General features: G+C 44.7%; 1 protein-coding gene across 6 annotated transcripts in view; it reads left to right on the top strand.

Annotated features, from left to right (window-relative positions):
• Nucleotides 1–9,257, top strand: part of TCP10L (t-complex 10 like) — a 40,439-nt gene extending 31,182 nt beyond the window's left edge. For 4 of the 6 annotated variants that reach the window (XM_070603321.1, XM_070603320.1, XM_008514818.2 and 1 more), the window contains 2 exons: nucleotides 6,762–6,879; nucleotides 8,044–9,257. In XM_070603321.1, coding sequence (XP_070459422.1) covers nucleotides 6,762–6,879; nucleotides 8,044–8,233 — 308 coding nt within the window. In that variant the 3' untranslated portion in view covers nucleotides 8,234–9,257. Of the gene's footprint in view, nucleotides 1–6,745; nucleotides 6,880–8,043 lie in introns of all 6 variants that reach the window. The other 2 variants (XR_011535663.1, XR_011535664.1) reach the window with 1 other exon arrangement.
• Nucleotides 9,258–19,852: the final 10,595 nt, after the last annotated feature.

Raw genomic sequence — 19,852 nt, 5'->3', positions numbered from 1 at the left:
TCCTGTGGACTTTGGAACGGCCTTCTGTCTTTGTGGCTCTGTAGCTCTCTCAGCCTCCCGCATTCTCAGCCGGGCCGTCACCGTTCTTTGTGAAAACGTTCCGCCCTTCTGGATCTTGTGCATTGTGTTGTTTCCTGCCTGGCTTGTAGCAACAGAAATAGTTAAATCTGGCTGCTTGGCACAGGAAAAGTGTAACTTCCTGGTGAGGAGTCAGTTTGAGAATAGAGCCCGCACTGGGCTGAATGCTTCCTATGGAACGTCATTAAATATCCTCGCTGACCGCTGCAAATAATTTTAACATTGCCTTCGGAGCCGATTTGCAAGTCATGAGAGAAGGCGTAACTCTCAGAGGAGCAGCCACAGCCGGTGTCTGTGTCGAAGGACCAGCTTCCTTGCTTGATGCTCGAGCGATGGCTTATTTGTTTAATTCAAAGGGCTCGTTGCTCTGCCTTTGTGTCCTTAAACCACAAAAGTATCGTATTTATCAGGTGCTTCACGATTTTGTTGTTCTTTACGATTAATCGGAGATGGGTTGGTACTGCCCTCAGCTTTTCAGAACAAACAAGCTGAAATTATACAAAACCAAGACTTCCCCACGCTAAGAGGGGGAGTCCTTCTCTGAGTCTATAACCCACAGAATCCAAACCACCTTCAGTATCAGCTGTCAGGTTAACCAATAGCCTGCAAGTGATCTCGCCTAGTTTTCTCACATTTAGCTGGCTGTTCTTTTTCTTTCTGGCAAATACAATTAATCAACCCAAGAAGGGGTGTGTCCAGGACAGTTGGCTCTGCCTGTGAAAACCGAGTGTCGGGCACAGAATCCTCTGGGGCCAAACGAACATCATCATTCAGAGGGTAAGGTGGTGGGTCACTATGCAACCAGGCACTCAGGAAATGATCAAATATTTCTGTCATATTTGTGGATCCTGGAAATGAATCGCAATGTGGTCCTTTTCCCCTCTATTTCAATTTTGTTCATTTAATTCCTTCATATCACTAAGTTGACTTACGTGTTATATTCAGCAAACATGGTCTATGTGGTTCCTGTTTTTTTTCAACGTCATTCTTTTGGATGTCCTGGCTCTGCGTGAGCTGGGGAGGAACGTGTGCTCTCCTTCTTGGGCATTGCTCTGTATTATCCATCAGATCAAACTCTTTAACTGTGTTGTCCAGTTCCTTTATTTTTTGTTGGCTCTGGGTTTTTTTCTAAAAAATGTATTTGTTTATTTTAATGCAATTTCAAACTTAAAGGATTCACAGAGAACTCCTGTATGCTCTTTATCCAGATTTACCAATTTTTAACCTTTTGCCACATCTGCTTTGCCATTCTCTCTCTGCGTATAGGTAACGTGTGCACGTATGTGTACATGGACATACACACATGGATATGTTCGTGATCGTTTCTGATCCCCTTGAGGGTGGGCTCATATATCGGTGCCCCTTTAACTTTTAATACTTCTGAGCATGTTACCAGCCATACTGGATTAGAGCCCACCTTCCTCTAGTATGAGCTCATCTTAACTAGTTACATCTGCAATGACCCTATTTCCAAATAAGCCTGTATTCTGAGTTCCTGGGCATTAAGACCTCAATATAGGAACTTTGGGGGGGACACAAAGCAACCCATAACATGTCCCTAGGAGTTCTTTTCATTTATTCAGTTTGGAATATGCTGTGTTTCTTAGATGGATAAAGTCATATTTTTTCATCCATTCTGGAAAATTCATAGCCATTAACTTTGGTACTGTTGTCTGGGATTTCTTTTTCTTTTGCTATTTCTAAATCTTTATGTTTAAGTGTGTTCTTATAAGCAACGTAGAAAAATTTTAAAAAACACAATCCGAAGACAATTTTACTTTAACTGGAAGGTTTATTTCGCAAGTAAAAAATTTATCAGTATGGGCAGGCCCGCTGGAGTAGTGGTTCAGTTCTCGTGCTCTGCTTCGGCTGCCCGGGGTTCACAGGTTTGGATCCCAGGCATAGACTTACACACCACTCATCAAGCCATGCTGTGGCAGTGTCCTTCATACAAAACAGAGGAAGATTGGCACAGATGTCAGCTCAGTGACAATCTTCCTAAAGCAGAAAGAAGAAGATTGGCAAGAGTTGTTAGCTCAGGGCCAATCATCCTCACCAAAAAAAAAAAAAATTTGTTGGTAGACTGACTGCCCTCCACAAAGAGCTTGGAGCATTTTAATTCTAATCACTCCCTTCCATCCTTCATGCTGTTCTGCTTGCTTCAGCCAGTATTCTAATTCTAGCGCATTTTTCACCCTGAAAATTAGACACAGTTATTACTGTGTTTATACGGTCGATGTTTATTTTAGATTTTTTCACATTTATGTAGGTTTCCTGGCTCTATGTTATTTTATGCATCACAGGCCTTTCTTTTGGTGTGATTTCCTTCCTTTTAAAGTTCATCTCTCAGATGGGGCAATTAACTCAGTTTTCCTTCGTCTGAAAATTGTCCTTTATTTTACCTTAGTTCATGAAGGAGAATTTGTCTTGATATGCAATTCTGCATCTTTTACTCAATAGATATTTATTATGTGCCTACCCCGGGCCAGGGGTTGTTTTAGGGCAAAATTTTAAGACATTCCTAACTCATGAAGCTTTACTGGAATGAGACAGACAACAAACAGGTAAAAATCAATCAATAAAAATCAGGCTCTATTAAAAGCTATGGAGAAAAATAAAAAGGCAGATAATGGAGAAGGGAATGTGCATAGAGAGGGGGCATTATTATTTTATATCTTGCTGTTATCGTCCACACTCTATCTATAGGGTGATCTGGGAAGTCCTCTCTGAAAAGGTGATATTTAAAGAGAGACATGGATGAAGCGAGAGGGAGAAAACTATGTGGATATCAGGGGAAGAACATTCTAGAAAAAGGAAAAGGCAGTGAAATGAGGTTGGTGTGTCTGAGGGAAATCAAGGAGGCCAGCCTGGCAGGGATGGAGTAAGGACAGCATAGAGGAAATGAGGTCAAAGAAACGAGGAGCCAGAACGTGTGGACCATTGTGAGAACTTTGACTTTTATTCTGAGAGAAATTCCCTGGAGAATTTTGAGGAAAAGAACAACAAGTAATTTTTCTCAGCAGGTTGAAGATTTTATTCTACCACCTTACGGCATCTAGTGGAAGGTCTGATGTGCATTTAATTTTTTCCTCTGAAAGTAGTTTTTTTCTTTTCTCTCTTGCTGCTTTTAAGAAATGTTCTGTCTCCAGGTTTGTTACGATGTGTCTGGTTGTAGGTTTACCTGGATTCATTGTATTAGGAATTGTTGGGCATCTTAGATTTGGTGATTCATGTCTTCCGTAAGGTGGGGCTGCCAGACTTGTCAGGATGCCCCGTCAAATTAGAATTTCAGGTAAACAACAAATGATTGCTTACTAAAACCATGTTCTATGCAACACACACGTGGGACATACTTTATCTGGAATTCAGATTTAACTGGGTGTCCTCTCCTCTGTCTTATCTGACCATCAGATCACAAGTTCAGGGATGTTCTCAGCTTTGGTCTTTACCAACATTAGTTTCCCTCCATTCTTTCACTTTCTGTACCTTCAGTTACAATTATGATAACCTTCCTGTCTCCTCTCACGTTATATTTTCTTTTTGTCTTTCTTACACTCTGGTTAACTTTAATGCTGTCTCCTGCTTCATCAATTTTCTCTTCAGCCAAATAGTATATGCTATTTAACACATCTTTTAGCTTTAATTTTAAAAATTATATATTTCACCTCCTTTCAGTCTTTTTCAAATTTACCTGGTCTTTTTTGCTAATATCATCTTTCTCTCTCTTGTTTTCAATTTCTTCCTTGACTCTTAACATATTTTACACTTGTTTACTTTATAGCCTGTTTCTGGTGACATCATGCATATAGCTTTGGAGCTCCACATGGCGTTGGTGACAGGTTGGCTGTCTGCTGACACTTCCTCATGGCATCATGTTCCCTCCCTGTTTTTGTAGTTTGAATTCTTGGCTCCTGTTGGGTGGAAATCCTGTGGGGCTCAGTTTGGGGATGTCAATCTGGAAAGCTTTGTGTTTGCTTCTGCCAGACGCCCCAGGGCACTGCCAGCCAGGGACCCTTTTATAGTTGTTTCTTAGTTTGGGGTGTCTCAGAGTCCCCAAAATTGCTAAACTCAATTGAAATTGAGGGTCAGCCTGTGGTTATAAATTCTTCAGAGAGCTCAGAAACAGGCAGATATTTTCCTAGTCCCTCCATTTGCTAGGACCACCATTTTATTGGGGGTATGGCTTTGTGAGAGTGTCATCTTTAGGCAGGGGCTAAGTTCCCATTCCCAGTAGAGTTACTAAGAGTTGAGCCTCTTGGATCCTGAGATCAGCAAAAACAGCACAACCACTCTAGCATCAAGATTCTTGTCTGCTTTTCAGCAATCTCTCTGATTTTTGGCCCTTTCCACGAATGTGGGTCTTCATTTAGATGGATGTTTCATGTTATTTTATTTAGCATTACTGGATATTTTGCAGTGTGAGTGTATTCAGAGTATCTGATCCGCCTTGCTGCCAAGAGAGAACCAAGGTCATCTTTAAACACGTCATCACCTATGACATACATACCCCCAAGCAGGTCCACCCTTTTCCTTGGTGTCCTCATTTTCCAGCCAATGCCTGGTGTATCTTGCTGGGATTTTTGCCTTCACAATCTGTCCTTTAGTTTCTGACTAGGCAAATAAGCAGAGAGGCAGACACTAGAGCAATCGCTTTCTTCAGTGGCCTTAGTAAATTTTCGACAATGAAAAATTACACTTGCTCATTCACGAATGCCATATCGGGTGACTGATTAATGTTAATTCACGTCTTTTGAAAAAGAAAAATATTTTTATAGATCTGTATTTCATTTCTGTCCCTAAGCTTTTTAAACTCTTTGCATCTCAGCTGGTCCATGTAGAATGTCTCTAATACATCACTTAATTTTCCAGCAGGAATTCTAAGCCTTGTTATTGTTCTTGGATGCATTTCCCGTATCTTCAATGCTTCTGCCTATGATTGACATTTCAGGAGCAGAGTCAAACAAAGGCCCCACTGTTTCCCACTCCTGTCATTTTAGAGGTGCAATTGTGTGTTACACACATGTTCTTGGAAGTTCATACAAATCAGCAGACTTGTGTATGATTCCACACCAGGATGTCTGTGTATTCAGTGGTTCTCAAAAATATTGTCCCAAAGAAGAGCCCCCCAGTTTCTTCTGGGTGTTCCATCCACACACCACACAAAAATAATCTTTTACAGTTTTGTGCTAAACACTATTTTAATGGGCAGAATTTTTCCTCAGTTGTAAGATTCCTCACCTATATTATTTTTCTTAAGTTCTTCTGTGCTGCTGATTGTCTGCCAGCAACTGCTAACAGTTGACAAAGCGAATAAAAAGGAAGCAAATGGATATTAAGAGAACAAATAGAAGCTGACAAATTAAGTTTGATTTAGCAGCTTTTCTTTTGTTCACAAACATATGCAAATAGTGATTTATGTCACATGCATGCAATTTAATTATGTCTTTGTTCCTATAATAAAATTCGGTGTAGCAGTGTTCCAGTACGCTCTGCCATAAGCCCTGTGACTTTTAAAGGTTCTGTCTTGTATGAGGTTAAAGAGCAGTGTTATCTGTGGAGGTCACTGTGGAGGGTCAGGCACAGTTCTTTACCACAATTCATTCTCTAGACTGACATCCCAAGTCAGTACGAAAAAGTAACAGAGAATGTTTACAATACTAAGGGTCAAAGGCATTCAGAGGCCCAAGGTCACCTGCTGTGGGACTAACGATGACCTTGGACCTTGAAGGGTAGGATCGGGAGAACCAGAGAGCATATGGAAGGAAAGGAGAATTTTAGTCAGTGAGATTATTGGAGCAAAGTTGGAGGAATCTAGGTTTTGTGTCTTAATGAGACGGAGGAAATCAGTCTGCCTGGAGCAAGATGTTCAATTATAAATAAAAAAACGAATGAGTAAGGTACAGAACCAGGCCTTGAATGTCACTCATCTATTGGAGTGGATCACTACAAGGTGTATCGAGCAGCCAAGTGTTGCCACAAATGTCCTAGTTTAGGAAGATACATTTGCTGAATGTGCAAAGATTGGTCTGCATGTTGTTCCTGTTCTGGCTGGAACAGTGGACACAGCAAACTTAATCCTGGCTGTTAACAGAGTGCTTTTTCTTGACTATTTTCATGCGAGCCTTAGGTTCTTAAACTTTTGTTAAAGGTAAGGTTGCCATATTTAGCAAATAAAGATATAGGACTTTCAGTTAAATTTGAATGTCAGATAAAGAACAAATAAGTTTTGAGCGTAAGTATGTCCATGCGTTATTTGGGACATAATTATGCTAAAATATTATTCGTCATTTTCCTGAAATTCAAATTTAATTGGACATTTTGTACTATACCTGGCAATGCTAGTTATAAGCTCAGATGATTAGAAAATCTTTGGGGCTATCCCCATAGCTGAGTGGTTAAGTTCGCATGTTCTTCTTTGGCGGCCCAGGGGTTCGCTGGTTCGGATCCTGGGCGCGGACATGGCACCACTCACGAGGCCACACTGAGATGGCGTCCCACATGGCACAGCCAGAGGGACCTACAACTAGAATATACAACTGTGTACTGGGGGGCTTTGGGGAGAAGAAGAAGAAAAAAAGAAAATCCTCTCCTTTTAATCAATCTCTATAATATTTTACAGTTTGTTTAGACATAATATGTTTCTAAATACCATGTAACACATTTTTAGAAATTGTGTTCTGCAGAAAAATTCTATCCTGATGGCTCAAAGGAAATCATGTTTCCGGATGGGACAGTGAAACATCTTAAAGACGGACAAGAAGAGATTGTATTTCCTGACGGGACAACTGTGAGTGTGGAAAGGTCAGTATTGTGACAGGTGATGTGAATCTGAACTCTCCCAAATTTTTGGTTTGCGTAGTCAATAATTCCTTAAAATTAACTCAATTATTTATTTGTGTATTTATTTATTTTTGGAGGACGTTTGGCCCTGAACTAACATCTACTGCCAGTCCTCCTCTTTTTGCTGAGGAAGATTGGCCCTGAGCTGACATCTGTGCCAATCTTCCTCCACTCTATATGTAGGATGCCTGCCACAGCATGGCTTCATAAACAGTGTGTAGGTCTGCACCTGGGATCCAAACCCAAGAAACCTGGGCCACTGAAGTGGAGCACGTGAACTTAACCACTACACCACTGGGCTGACCTCGCAAACACTGATTTTTAATTGTTTTCTTCACTGACATCCATCATGCTTGAATTGTGACCATAAAAATAACTTTGGTCTTCCGCATATGGCCACCTGAGACCATGTCGTCTGGGAGCCTGAGTCCACAGTAGAATATATCTAACCAACTGTTTAAGACTCGCCAAGAAAGCGCTCACTGGGTTTGCTATTTGCTGATGCCAGTGTGTGCAGAGAGTAAAGGCCCTGAGGTCAGCCCCACCCATCCCGTCCCCGACGTGGGTCAAGAGATTGTTTGAGACTCTCCTGCTCATTTGACTCTGACAGCCAATGGCGCCTAACTGTTGTGGGCTGTGACCTCTGACTCTTCCTCTCCTCCAGTTCTGCCACCACAAACCCTCGTCATATCTCCATTGGACTTGCAGTTGACTCCTCCCCAGTTGTCGTCACGCCGTCAGTATAGTCTACATGGCCTCTGTGGTCGTTTATCTTGAATGATAGTATAGCATGTTCATGTCACCCCCCATATAAAATCCTGCAACCTGTCCTCTCACCTTCAAGATCAAACTTTCCATATGAACAAACTCAATAGTCCTCCCCAGTGCTCCCTCCTGGCATTCTCCCACACGCCTGTTCTCAGCCCCCCTGAGTTTCTGTCAATACCCTGAATCCACTGGCTGCCTTCACTGTTCTGGCCTTTGCATATTCTCTACCCTCACCCACCGAGATTTGGAGTGGGTGATACAGAGCTGGGTGCTCATGTCACTCAGGCACACCTGCTTCCACGCTGGCAGCTTTGGCTGCTGTGCAGGCTGACTCACAATATCATTCTCCTCCACCAGGAACGGCGACAAAACCATCGTGTTCAGCAACGGGCAGAGGGAAATCCACACGGCCCAGTTCAAGAGGAGGGAATACCCCGACGGCACCAGCAAGACTGTGTATTGCAACGGCCACCAGGAGACCAAGTACGCCTCTGGTAGGGTTAGGATGAAAGACGAGACTGGAAACATCATCCTGGACAAGAAGTAAGACCATCGCTCAAAACACAATATTACGTGTGAATTCCAACTGTATTTTTTGCAAGAACAGAAACAAAAAACTAATAATACATTGACTGCCCCAAATAATGGAGAGCCACACAAAAGTTTCAGATTACCCAAGTCATCTAGAAATTGTAAGGGAAGAGACATCCTACTTCCTGGGTTTCCTGGTTAGGGAAAGTGGTTAGATCAACACTGGTCAGAGAACAGGAGGCTGAAAGAATGACGTCCGGGACCCCCAGCAAGATGGCTTCTTTGCTCATCTCAAGAACCAGCTCTGCCATGTGATGGGCCCAGGAGGGCGGAGGATGAAGCCTGGTGCTCAGCAGGGCCAGCTCCTCGCGTCAGCTGATTAACAGGCTCTGGGGTACTCTCACTCCGTGCAGTCTTGTCCTTAGCCCACTCCAGGCGTCCCTCACCCCTCCTGAATGACGTGAGCTCAGCCTGACTGGTCCCCACCATCGTCCTGCAGCACCGATGCCCATGACTTTGCTGGGCTGGACAGGAAGACAGTTCCAGCCACTGCAAGCCAACCCATGGGGAGTCTGCCCCAGGGTTAGGGTGACGTGGGTCTCATGGCCCGTCGCTGCCTGGACAATAGGTCACCTCCTGAAATTCTTGATTTTTTTAATCTCAAAGTGAAAGCAATGACCACTTCTTTACTTCTTGTGCCATTTTGCAGGCAGCTTAGAAGATAAGAAGCAAATTGGCATTTAGTTGATTTTCTCCTGAAATGGAGAGTCCCCAGAACACAGGAAAGGAATAATTTCTTGAGAGGTCTTAGGGCAAGATGTACATTTCTGTAAATTCTTTCCATATGTACTCAGGTTTTTATGTGATGCAAATTAAATATCATATTTTAGTGCCAATAATTATTTCAGTCCTAAAGGCTATGGTGTGCACATTATTGTAGTCCTCAATACTTCGGTAATGTTATTTAAAGTAATTCAAGAATAATGTGCTGTCTTGGCTTTGAAGGAAAAATAAAAGCATTCAACTGCAATTACACTGGATGAGGGCGTTTTCTTTAAAGAGGTCTGCGAAAACGAGGCGAGGTTGTTTATCAGACGTAACAGGCAAAACAAATCCATTATCGGAAATCTGCTTTTGGTTCGCCTGAAAAAGTGGACTTGCTTATTGCTTTGATTATTTTGAATCGGCTTATGCTGAGAATTTTTATTAAAGCAAACGAAACAAAACACTGCTCTACAGATTAAAAAAAACACTTTGAGCGTTTGTGGAGATCAGGGGAAGAAACTAATGCATAATTTTGTCAGCAACCAATGTCCAAGCGTCAGATAATCTGCCTGACAGGCAGTTTGCATTATGTATGAGATCTGCAGTCCACTCCTGAAGGGTCGTGCGCGTAAGATCTCTAATCAAAGTAAGGTTAACTCCCCAGGAGCATTCGCCTGGAGGCCCCCAAGTGTGGTGCGAGTTCTGGCATGATGGAAATCAGGACAAGCTTATTAAAGCAACTTTCATATTGATTTCCAAAACGCTAGAATTTAACTCAAGGTCTTAACCCTCTTCCAAGGTTTTTATTTGGATGTGCAGTCTGCTTATGTGTATAACACCATTTTGAAGAGGAGGTATATATCCACATATTTACAAGCAGTAGGTAAACACTTTTAGCTGGTCAAAAAGGTAGCATTAAGAACTTCATAGAAACAGTCACAGCAAGATGCATTCACTGCTGGAAAATGGGATGAGTGGGCAGTGAAGTTCTAGAGGGAAGGACGTGAGTGGGGAGCGAGGCTTTCAAGCTGGTCCCACTTGGGTTGCTGCCTATCGCAGTCTTGCCAAAGCCACTCAACTATTGGCCACTTCATTCTGCCTCAGCGTACGACATTCAGTCACATGTGTTTCCCAGGGATGTTGTGAGGATGGGTGAGAAAAGATCAGCAACAGGTTCCTCTCCTCCATTTTGACTCAGAGCACTGCTTCGGAAATGTATGCTTCATCAACCCTCTCTCTGCAGTGTGGAGTCTCTTGGTGGCTCCTCGCTTTCCTGAATCAGACACCTCCAGAGTGTGGAACCCAAGCTTCCTCAGGTTTGGCCACACTGCCCCTCCTACTTCAACTTTCGCCCCTCCCAACAGCCTGAGCACCCCTCACCCAGGACAGGCCCCTCCCTGAGGACCAACCCCATCTTCATCCAAGTCACTGCTATTGTCCTTCAGAGGTCAGTGTGGCCACCACTCCTCTGGAAAGCCGTCCTTGATCCACCCCAGCCAGCCCCGGGGTAGGTGCCCCTAGACCTCCTCTGATTCTCCTTGCGCCCTTCTGGGTACACCCCACACTTATTCCCATGACTTGTCTACCTGTGCCCCTCCCAGGGACCTAGAGCAAATTGGGGTAGACACCAGGCTTTCTTCATCTTTGACCTCACAACAAGGACAGCAGTGCCTGGGGGTTTTGGAAATTAGTTCTGGCATAAATGGGTGAGCCGATAACATGGAGAAGGTCGCCATGAACTCTGATCTTTGTTGGTTCTTTAAAATCAGATCAGCTTTGAACACGGAGGGCTACGCTCACAAAAATGAGTACTTTGTTTAGTGCTCAATTTGTTAAACTCAACTTTGAAACCATTTTTTCTTAAGCATTTAAAGACTGATTCTATTTAGATTAAATCTTCTTAAATATTTAAACATGAAACTATAGATTTAGCGTGGCTGGTTCTTTCGAACAAACACCTAATACAAAAGACAAAACCCAATGGTTAATTACCCTCCTTTTTACAGACTTTCACTTTGAACCTATTCTGTAGCCTTAATTATTTTTTCATCAGTCCATAACTAATTTTTTTTTTTCCGGGACTGATTCACCATGAGCTACCATTTGTTGCCAATCTTTTGTCTTTTTGTTTTCTTCTCCCCAAAGTCCAAAGCGTTGTTGTATACCTTAGTTGTAAGTCCTTCTACTTCTTCCATGTGAGTGGCCCCCACAGCATGGCAACCGATAGATGGATGGTGTGGTTCCATGACCAGGAAGCGAACCTGGGCTGCCTAAGTGGAACATGCCAAACTTTAACCAACAGGCCATCAGGGCTGGCTCATAGTTAATTTTTATATCTCCCTGGAATAGTTACTATGTTTATTTTAATCTTTTTATTTTTCATAGTCACTTGTAGTTCTTGCCCTGCCTAAAAGAAAAAACTCTTTAATTAGATTAGCTGTGGGTAAGGGAATTGTGTTATTTACCTCGTTCTTCCCCCAACCATCCCTTGTGTTCTAAACCCAAGTCACTCGTTCAGATGGGAAAAGGTAGAGAAGAATGTGGCTCACACCAGCATGACATCACTTGGGACTTGTTAGAACTTCAGAGGATCACGCTCCACCCAGACCTACTGAATTGGAAACCTGGGTGGGGCCAACAATATGTGTTTTAAAGATGCTAGTTTGGGAAGCATGGGCCTCGATGATACAGCACCAGCACATTGCCCTTCTTAATGCACGAATAAATGAATGAATGAGCAACGTGACAGAGGCTGAATTTTCTCCCTCCTTCCTGTGTCTTCCATTTCTGTACCTGTAGGATGGGTTTGTTTTCATATACCCAATTATGAGGTTTCTGAAAAGTATAGAAAATGGAGATATAAAATAAAGCTCTATTCTGAGGCTTTTTCCATTTAGAAAAACCCCCTAAACCTTATGGGAAAAAAATAAATTACAGGTATAACCATATGAGAAACAAACGTAAGAAAGTAAAATTTAAAGAAATCTAAACACCTGGGCATACATCCCAACCTATGTCACTCACCAGAGGTCACCTGTCTCGAGTTAAATGCTCTGCCGTCTCCCCATTGTCTCAGTGGCTGAGTGCCTGCCTGACAGCACCCTACACTCAGTAATAGGATTTACCGTTCTCCCAGTAGCTGGGTTTCCTGCCCCAGAACCCAGGTATCGCTTCATGAGACCCAGAGAACCATCGAAGTACCCTCGCCACAACATCCCTCAGCTCATTATGTAACCCAGTCCTCATCCCAAATCTGGGCTTCGTGTCCACCTGGGTCACCTGAGCCCCTGCCCTTCATCTAGTGCCCTGCAAGGACTCACTGCCTCTGCCCCAGATGGACTCCTGGCCTGTGTCCCCAGACCAGTTTAATCCTGCAAATGTCCCTCTCCACTGGAAGGACTCCAGGCCCCCGGTGCCCACGAGCCGGTCTGCCCCTTCCCTTGGATTCTCAGGAACAAGAGTCGCCTCTCTTCTGGGAGCTGTTCATTCGTATCACACTAGCACATCAGCAAACTGACAAGTCCCCTCCCAGCCATGTATTCTGTTCCTATGTTGTTCCCAGATCTTGAAAACCAGAAATTAATGAGATGATCCTCATAACACCAATATAAACATTAGAATATGATTTTAGCACATTTCTTTCCTTTTATTGTTTTTTTTTTTTTTTTGGTTTGTATATAGAGATTTTACTTTCTTTTTTAACTGACAACCAAATGTTTGACTCAATTAAAGACTGAAGCTTGAACATTCTCGTGATGGATGTCACATGTCTTATCACATGATAGCTGTGCATCACCCCAGGCAATAAACACAGATTTGATAGACTATTCACCAAAACAAAATAATTTTTTTTCTTTGTTTGAGGAAGATTGGCCCTGAGCTAACATCTGTGCCAATCATGTGCTATGTTGTATGTGCGTCACTGCCACAGCATGGCCACTGACGAGTGGTATGGGTCTGTGCCTGAGAACCAAACCTGGGCCACGGAGGCAGAGTGCACCAAATTTACCGCTAGGCCATAGGGGAATTTCTTTACCCTGGGATCCTAGAATGGGACGGTGTCAGGCTGAGCCACACAGGAAAGCAAAATAGAGCTGTAGAGGGAATGGGTTAACATGGAACCAAGCTAAGACAGAGAAGTTTAAGGTCCTGTGAAGAACACAGGAGCCCCCGTCCATTCCCGCCTGAGGCCATCTCTCCCATGGGTCCCAGTAACACAAGACAATGAATTTCCCTTATCCCATAAGCCAGCCTGAGTCGTCACCCTTGTCTAACACATTGTCCTACTGCAAAGGTACCTGGCAATTCTAGCGAAGATTGTAACTGCTGATAGGGTTTCAAATGCTTGGGGACCTTAGCATCTCTAAGGAGGATGTGGGGGATGCCTTGCCTTTCACCATCCCTTCCTGACAGGTTCCCCTGCAGGGGTGATAAGAGGTCCTAGAGGAGCATCCTTTGCTGCCTCCACCATCATCTGTGCCACTAACCGGTTTGCAGGTGAATTGTGATTAAGAACTGCACACACACATTTGCACAGACAGACTGGTGAGTCTGCTCAACAGACAAGGAAGAGGAAGTCTGGAAGGGGACGTCTGAAGAGGCTGGCTAGGGGACCACGCGTGGTGCTGCCTCCTGCTGGTGTCTGCAGGACTCTGCAGAGCCCTGAGGGCCACCTATCCTTTCTCCTGCTAAAATAATTTTACATTTGATGCCTGCAGAGTCTGTTTCAACTCGGCCTGAGATCTGTGGCCTCTAGGACCTCCTTACGTGTCATCCACAGTTGGCTGGAACGACTGTTTAAAGAAACTTCTAGCTCTGTCCATTCCACTCCAGGAGAATTTGGTGAGTGGGTACCACATTCCCCCTATTGCCTTCCACACACCAGAGCAACCTCAATGTCATGGGAACACTCTTTTCTTTTATATCCCATTCCTTCCAGAAGATTCTGATCGTGATTTCCTGTTTCCTCTTTTGTTTGCTCCCAGGAGCCCTGAGTCAAAGGGAAATGGACTCCAGGTTTGAAAAGAAATAGGAAGCTAACCCTCAAGTGAAAAACACTTCTAGTCCCTTGAAGGTTTCTCAGAACCAAAGATCTCAACCCATTTCCCAGGGTCCTTTAGTTGCAATTTCCTTGAGCTGCTCCTCTCCTGGGCCTTTTGTCGAGAGCAGGCTTGGGCTTCTGCAGTCTGTGTCTGCTTGTGTTTCCAGTCTGCCGGCTCCTTTAGCACTGAGTTTGGGGTATGAGGCAAAAGAAAAGATTCAAAACACTAAACCCCAGGGAACTTGCCACCCTGTTTTTCTTGGGGTCCCTTGCTGGGCTGCCTTCTGCCCACCTTTCAGTGCCTCCTTGTGTTGGTTTCGTACGCACTGCCCAAGGTTTTCACTTGCATTTAGTGGAGGAATCGGGACATGTACAACTAGTCAATCTTCTCCAGAGTGGAAGTCCAAGGATTTTTAAATAACTACACACATCTCCTTAGTAAGTCTCTTTACTTCATAGTTTCGACTGTCCTACCTCAGCGAGACTGTCTGTGATTTTTTCCTCCGTATCCTTGGCGTCTGTGCACGTGAATGCAAATTCTTCCCGTATAAGGTTTCCTGTTGCTTTTGAAATTCTCACGTTAGCCCATTTTCATCTCAGTTTAATTGGCCCACGTTTTACCTTAGAGATGTACCGCCCACATTCCACACGTTTCCCTGACTGATGGCCCAACACTATTTTGGCCCTAAAACTTCAAATACTCAAAAACTAAAACATAATACCACGTGCTTCACCCATATCTGTAAGATGCATCTTCACATCTAAGGAGTCATTCCAACCCGGCTCATGATAAAGAAGTGAGATTTAAAAATGTTGAGGGAAAGAGGCCAGGCCGGTGGCATAGTGGCTAAGTTCGTGTGTTTTGCTTTGGTGGCTCGAGGTTTGCAGGTTCACATCCCAGGCACGGACCTCCACACTGCTCATCAAGCCATGCTGTGGTGGCATCCCACATATAAAATGGAGGAAGATGGGCACAGATGTTAGCTCAGGGCCAATCTTCCTCACCAAAAAACCCCAAAAAATGAAAACAAAAACGTTGAGGGAGAGGAAGATGTAATCTCTGGTTTTCGAGCGATGGCAGTTGCACGATTTGGTCTCATTAGAACGTCTGCACATTTGGGGAAAAGGCCTCTTTTTCTGCCAAATACTATCACGTAGGAACCCGACTGACATATAAGACCAGAACAGTCTTGATGTGCTTCTGTCCTTGCTTGACTCCTTTCACTCTTTCCTGGGACAAGGCTGGGAACAAATACATGTACATATGAATGAAAAGAGGCAGTGAACAAAATATGCATTACAGCCTCCTGTCTAAAGCTGCTGGAACACTTTTCTCTCTCTGCCTTTGTTTTCTGAACCATCCAGGTCCAGTCATAGACTTTTGTTAGTCATCTCAGAAGCCCCTCCACGTCCCCAAGTACAATAAGTAATCATCATCCTGACATTGACAGGAACCATTTCCTTGCGTTTTGCTTCTTACGATTGTATCACCCGCTGGGCATCCTTATTCACAGTAGTTTAGTCTTGCCCATCTCTTTCTTTTTGCTTTAACTTTTTTTATTGTGTCGAAATAAGCGCAATGTAAAAGTTACCATTCGTGACATGTAGCACATTTGCAATGTTGTGCAGCCGTCACCCCACCTAGTTCCAGAACATCTTCGTCACCCTAAAAGGAAACGCTGTGCCCATGAGCAGTCATTCTCCATCCTTCTCTGGAAACCACCAGTCTGCTATCTGTGTCTCTGGATTTGCCACCTCTGGACACTTCATGCAAATGGAATCACACAGCCTGTGACTTTGTGTGTCTGGCTTCTTTCCGCTGGGACAACTTTTTCAAGTAAATACTGGAGCTTTGATGTCTTAGGACTCTTCAGATGCTTTCTTTTCTGCCAGGAACAATAACATCTCATGGAGCTGTCACATAAAAAATTCCACGTCATACGGCCAGCTGGGTTGTCTGTACCTCCCCTCACATTCTAAGTCTCACTGGATACTTGTCTCTCTCACAGAAACGCCCATCTCTGCTGCTTCTCCAAGAACAGATGTACCCCTTCCTGGGCACTTTTCTCTAGCTCTTCAGAGCTTACCTGCGTATTTCTTCTATTAGTGACGTGTTACAAATGTTTGCAATTTTACACCATCAACACTCTCGAGGGCTGCTCTGTGGTGGGCCCGTAATTGTAGTGATCCTGCTGGCCTCCATAGTGAGCACTGTTTAGAACCAAAAAATGCCAAATTTTTATGGTTAAATGAATTCGAGCGTGTGAAAGAAGCTTCATTGAAATGATGATATGATGGGATGAGCAAGAATTTTCTTGGCCCAAGAAGGTCAAGGAGCAGAGGTCAGTCTCGTGAGGGTCTCCACTTCACATCCCCAGGGCCCTTGGGGGCCTCTGGGTGGTCAGAGTCTTGATTCACTTAAATAAGTGGTGATTTGCGAGAAAAATAGCGGAGAAGAAAAATTTGAGTTTTTAAGAACTCATTCTACAAAAGCAACGATTATGTGAAGATTGCACCTCATTATTTGAAAGATCAACAGAAAATACAGCTTCGATATTTTTCTGAACTTTCAAAGGAAGAAAGCAAGGCAGTTTTTGAGAAAAATCAAAACTGATGATGAAGCATGATGTTCCATTATGAACTACAAAAATGGTAAAAAAAAAAAAAAAAAAGCATCAAAGCCTCTTAGGGGAAATGTCGATATTCCAAAGTCCTAAAACAACGTATTCATCAAAAATTCCAAGTTCAGGCAATTTTGACTTGTTTCTTTGGCAGCGTTAGTACTGGTCATGCATCACGTATCACACAAGGCGACAAAATAACCTATTTGGTAGAAATTCTGTGCTGTTGGAGAGAATCCAATTGATGCAAAGGGAGTCAATTTTGACATGTTCTGCATTTTCAGTGAAGCCAGTTTTGACAAGAAAGAAAGAAGAAAAGAAAGGAAGAGGAGGGAGGGTGGCCCAGCTTGCTCACCCACTTTTTCCTCCAGATTTGAAGTTGGGAGGATTTGTAGGGAAGGATGGGGACCGCTTTTTTCCAAGTGACCTCGTTCCAAATCCGAAGCCAACGGTAGCATACGGCTCGCCTCTGATACTGAGGTGGTGACAGGCTAGGGCGGTGATCCAAAGGAGGGTTCCCGAAGAGCTGTGAACAGAAGCAGTGTCAACAAAATGAATGTGTCCTTTTCAGCGTTGTTACTGCTGTGACCAGGAGCATACAGAATTTACAGAGCTGGAGTGACTATTAAATAATCCAATCTTTGTCGGTCCAGCCTGGTGGCGTAGCAGTTAAGTTCGCACATTCTGCTTCAGAGGCCCTGGGTTCGCAGGTTCGGATCCCAGGCACAGACCTAGCACCTCTCATCAAGCCATCTGTGTCAAGCGTCCCACATATAAAATAGAAGAAGACGGGCACAGATATTAGCTCAGGGCCAGTCTTCCTCCAAAAAGACCCACAACAATTCAACCTTTGCAACTTACAGCGAAGTTTTCAAAGTGTGTTCAATGGTATGAACATGTATTTCAAGCAGTGTGTGTGTGTGTGTGTGTGTGTGTGTGTGTGTGTTTATGGTGGGGGCAGAGATTGGGGGAGGTCTGAGTCAAATATGGAAGCTGGATTGAACAAAGTAAAACATGTTTCCTTTCTTTCTATCCCCAAGAAATACGTCATGTTTTGCAAACTTATTTGACAGGACAATCTCTCAAATTTTGTGTTACGTCAGATACCATCCCACAAAACCTCTGTAAGAAATACTCAGATAACACAAATTGACTATCGTCCAACTTCGGGCAATCTCCACCTACTCCTCAATCTTGGGAAAAAACGTATCAGAGGCTCAAGAAAAAGAAAGTGGGGTGTTCTGGCCGGAGCCTCGTTACATGTGGAGTCAGCACTCAGTGACTAGGAGCCTGGCCTTCTCCAGGCTCTGCAGGTCCGTGGCTGGGGAGCCACGGAGAAGAACAGAACTGGGCAATGCTGCTCTCCAGTCAGTGAGTTATACCACGGCTTCGTCTCCCAAGAGATGGTTCTCCTCGTGGCTAAAAGTGCAGCTATCCATGGCGATTTTCATAATAAGTTATTTTCTTAGTGATCTGAGCTGAGAGGGAAGTCCTCTCTCTAGGGGCCAGGATGGTGACAAGGCAAGGTCGCTCATGGCTGTGGCAGGACCCAGCCATGGGTGGGCTCCAGCTCAAGGTGTGGCCACGTGGTCAGTGGACTCTAGGAGGAGCACTCATGTGTGTTTCCCTTCTCTGTGTTATAGTTTCCAAAGATTGGCCTTCTGCTGCCAGTGGCTCAGGGACAAAGTGAGGGAGGACCTGATGGAGGAGCTGAGGGGGAGGTGAGGAGGTGAGGGAGGAGCTGAGGGGGAGGTGAGGGGAGGTGAGGAGGTGAGGGAGGAGGTGAGGGGGAGGTGAGGGGAGGTGGAGGGGTGCGGGAGGAGGTCAGGGAGGAGCTGAGGGGGAGGTGAGGTGAAGTGAGGAGGTGAGGGAGGAGGTGAGGGGGAGGTGAGGAAGGAGGTGAGGGGAGGTGGAGGGGTGAGGGAGGAGGTCAGGGAGGAGCTGAGGGGGAGGTGAGGGGAGGTGAGGAGGTGAGGGAGGAGGTGAGGGGGAGGTGAGGAGGTGAGGGAGGAGGTGAGGGGGAGGTGAGGGGTGAGGGAGGAGGTCAGGGAGGAGGTGAGGGGGAGGTGAGGGGAGGTGAGGAGGTGAGGGAGGAGGTGAGGGGGAGGTGAGGAGGTGAGGGAGGAGGTGAGGGGAGGTGAGGAGGTGAGGGAGGAGGTGAGGGGGAGGTGAGGAGGTGAGGGGAGGTGAGGAGGTGAGGGAGGATGTGAGAGAGAGGTGAGGAGGTGAGGGAGGAGGTGAGGGGAGGTGAGGAGGTGAGGGAGGAGGTGAGGGGAGGTGAGGAGGTGAGGGGGAGGTGAGGGGAGGGGAGGAGGTGAGGGGAGGTGAGGAGGTGAGGGAGGAGGTGAGGGGGAGGTGAGGAGGTGAGGGGAGGTGAGGGGGAGGTGAGGGGAGGGAGGAGGTCAGGGAGGAGCTGAGGGGGAGGTGAGGGGAGGTGAGGAGGTGAGGGAGGAGGTGAGGGGGAGGTGAAAGGAAGTGAGGCAGGGTAAGGGAGGAGGTGAAGGAAAAGGTGAGGGAGGAGGTGAGGGGGAGGTGGAGAGAGGTGTGAGGAGGTGGGAGGGTGAGGGAGGAGGTGAGAAGAGGTAAGGGAGAAAGTAAGGGGGAGGTGAGGGAAGAGGTGAGGGGAGAGGTAAGGGAGGACCTAAGGAAGGAGGCCTTGAACCCAAAGTTCCGTGGAAAACTATTCTCAATTAAAATAGACATGAGACAGACCTTTACATCTGTACCCCAGGTGCCCAAGTGCTTAAATCAATAACTGTATATATTTGGACTTCCATCCTGTAACATATAGGATTCACTGGTGGGAAACTGATGACATGACATTAAAACCAAAAAGAAATGACCGCTAATGTAAGGAAATTAATTAGGGATACAAACAACTTACAAAATTATAGCAGTCTGGGGTATTTTGGCAGAGGCGGAGGGTCGTGGCAATTTCGCGAAGCCATCAATTTATATTAATTGATGCTTATGTTATAAATAATTTAAGTTATCCATAAAAGCTTAAGTTGGGCTCATAGTACTCAGATTAAAAAGGCAAAGGAATGCATAATGTGACACGGATTTGATATAGAAATATGTATTATAAAACTATAATATGAAATTGTTAATTATTTGTAAATATTCGCCTCTCAGCCAGGACAGAAGCTGAGGCTTGTCGACTTATCCGCCTCAGTTTTAAACCTGAACTTAGGTGGATCTGCCCAAT

This window comes from Equus przewalskii, chromosome 32 (genome assembly GCF_037783145.1).
Source record: "Equus przewalskii isolate Varuska chromosome 32, EquPr2, whole genome shotgun sequence".
In the NCBI taxonomy this organism is placed as follows: domain Eukaryota; kingdom Metazoa; phylum Chordata; class Mammalia; order Perissodactyla; family Equidae; genus Equus; species Equus przewalskii.
The sequence above is the reverse complement of the archived record's forward strand: the minus strand, read 5'-3'. Positions and strand labels throughout refer to the sequence as shown.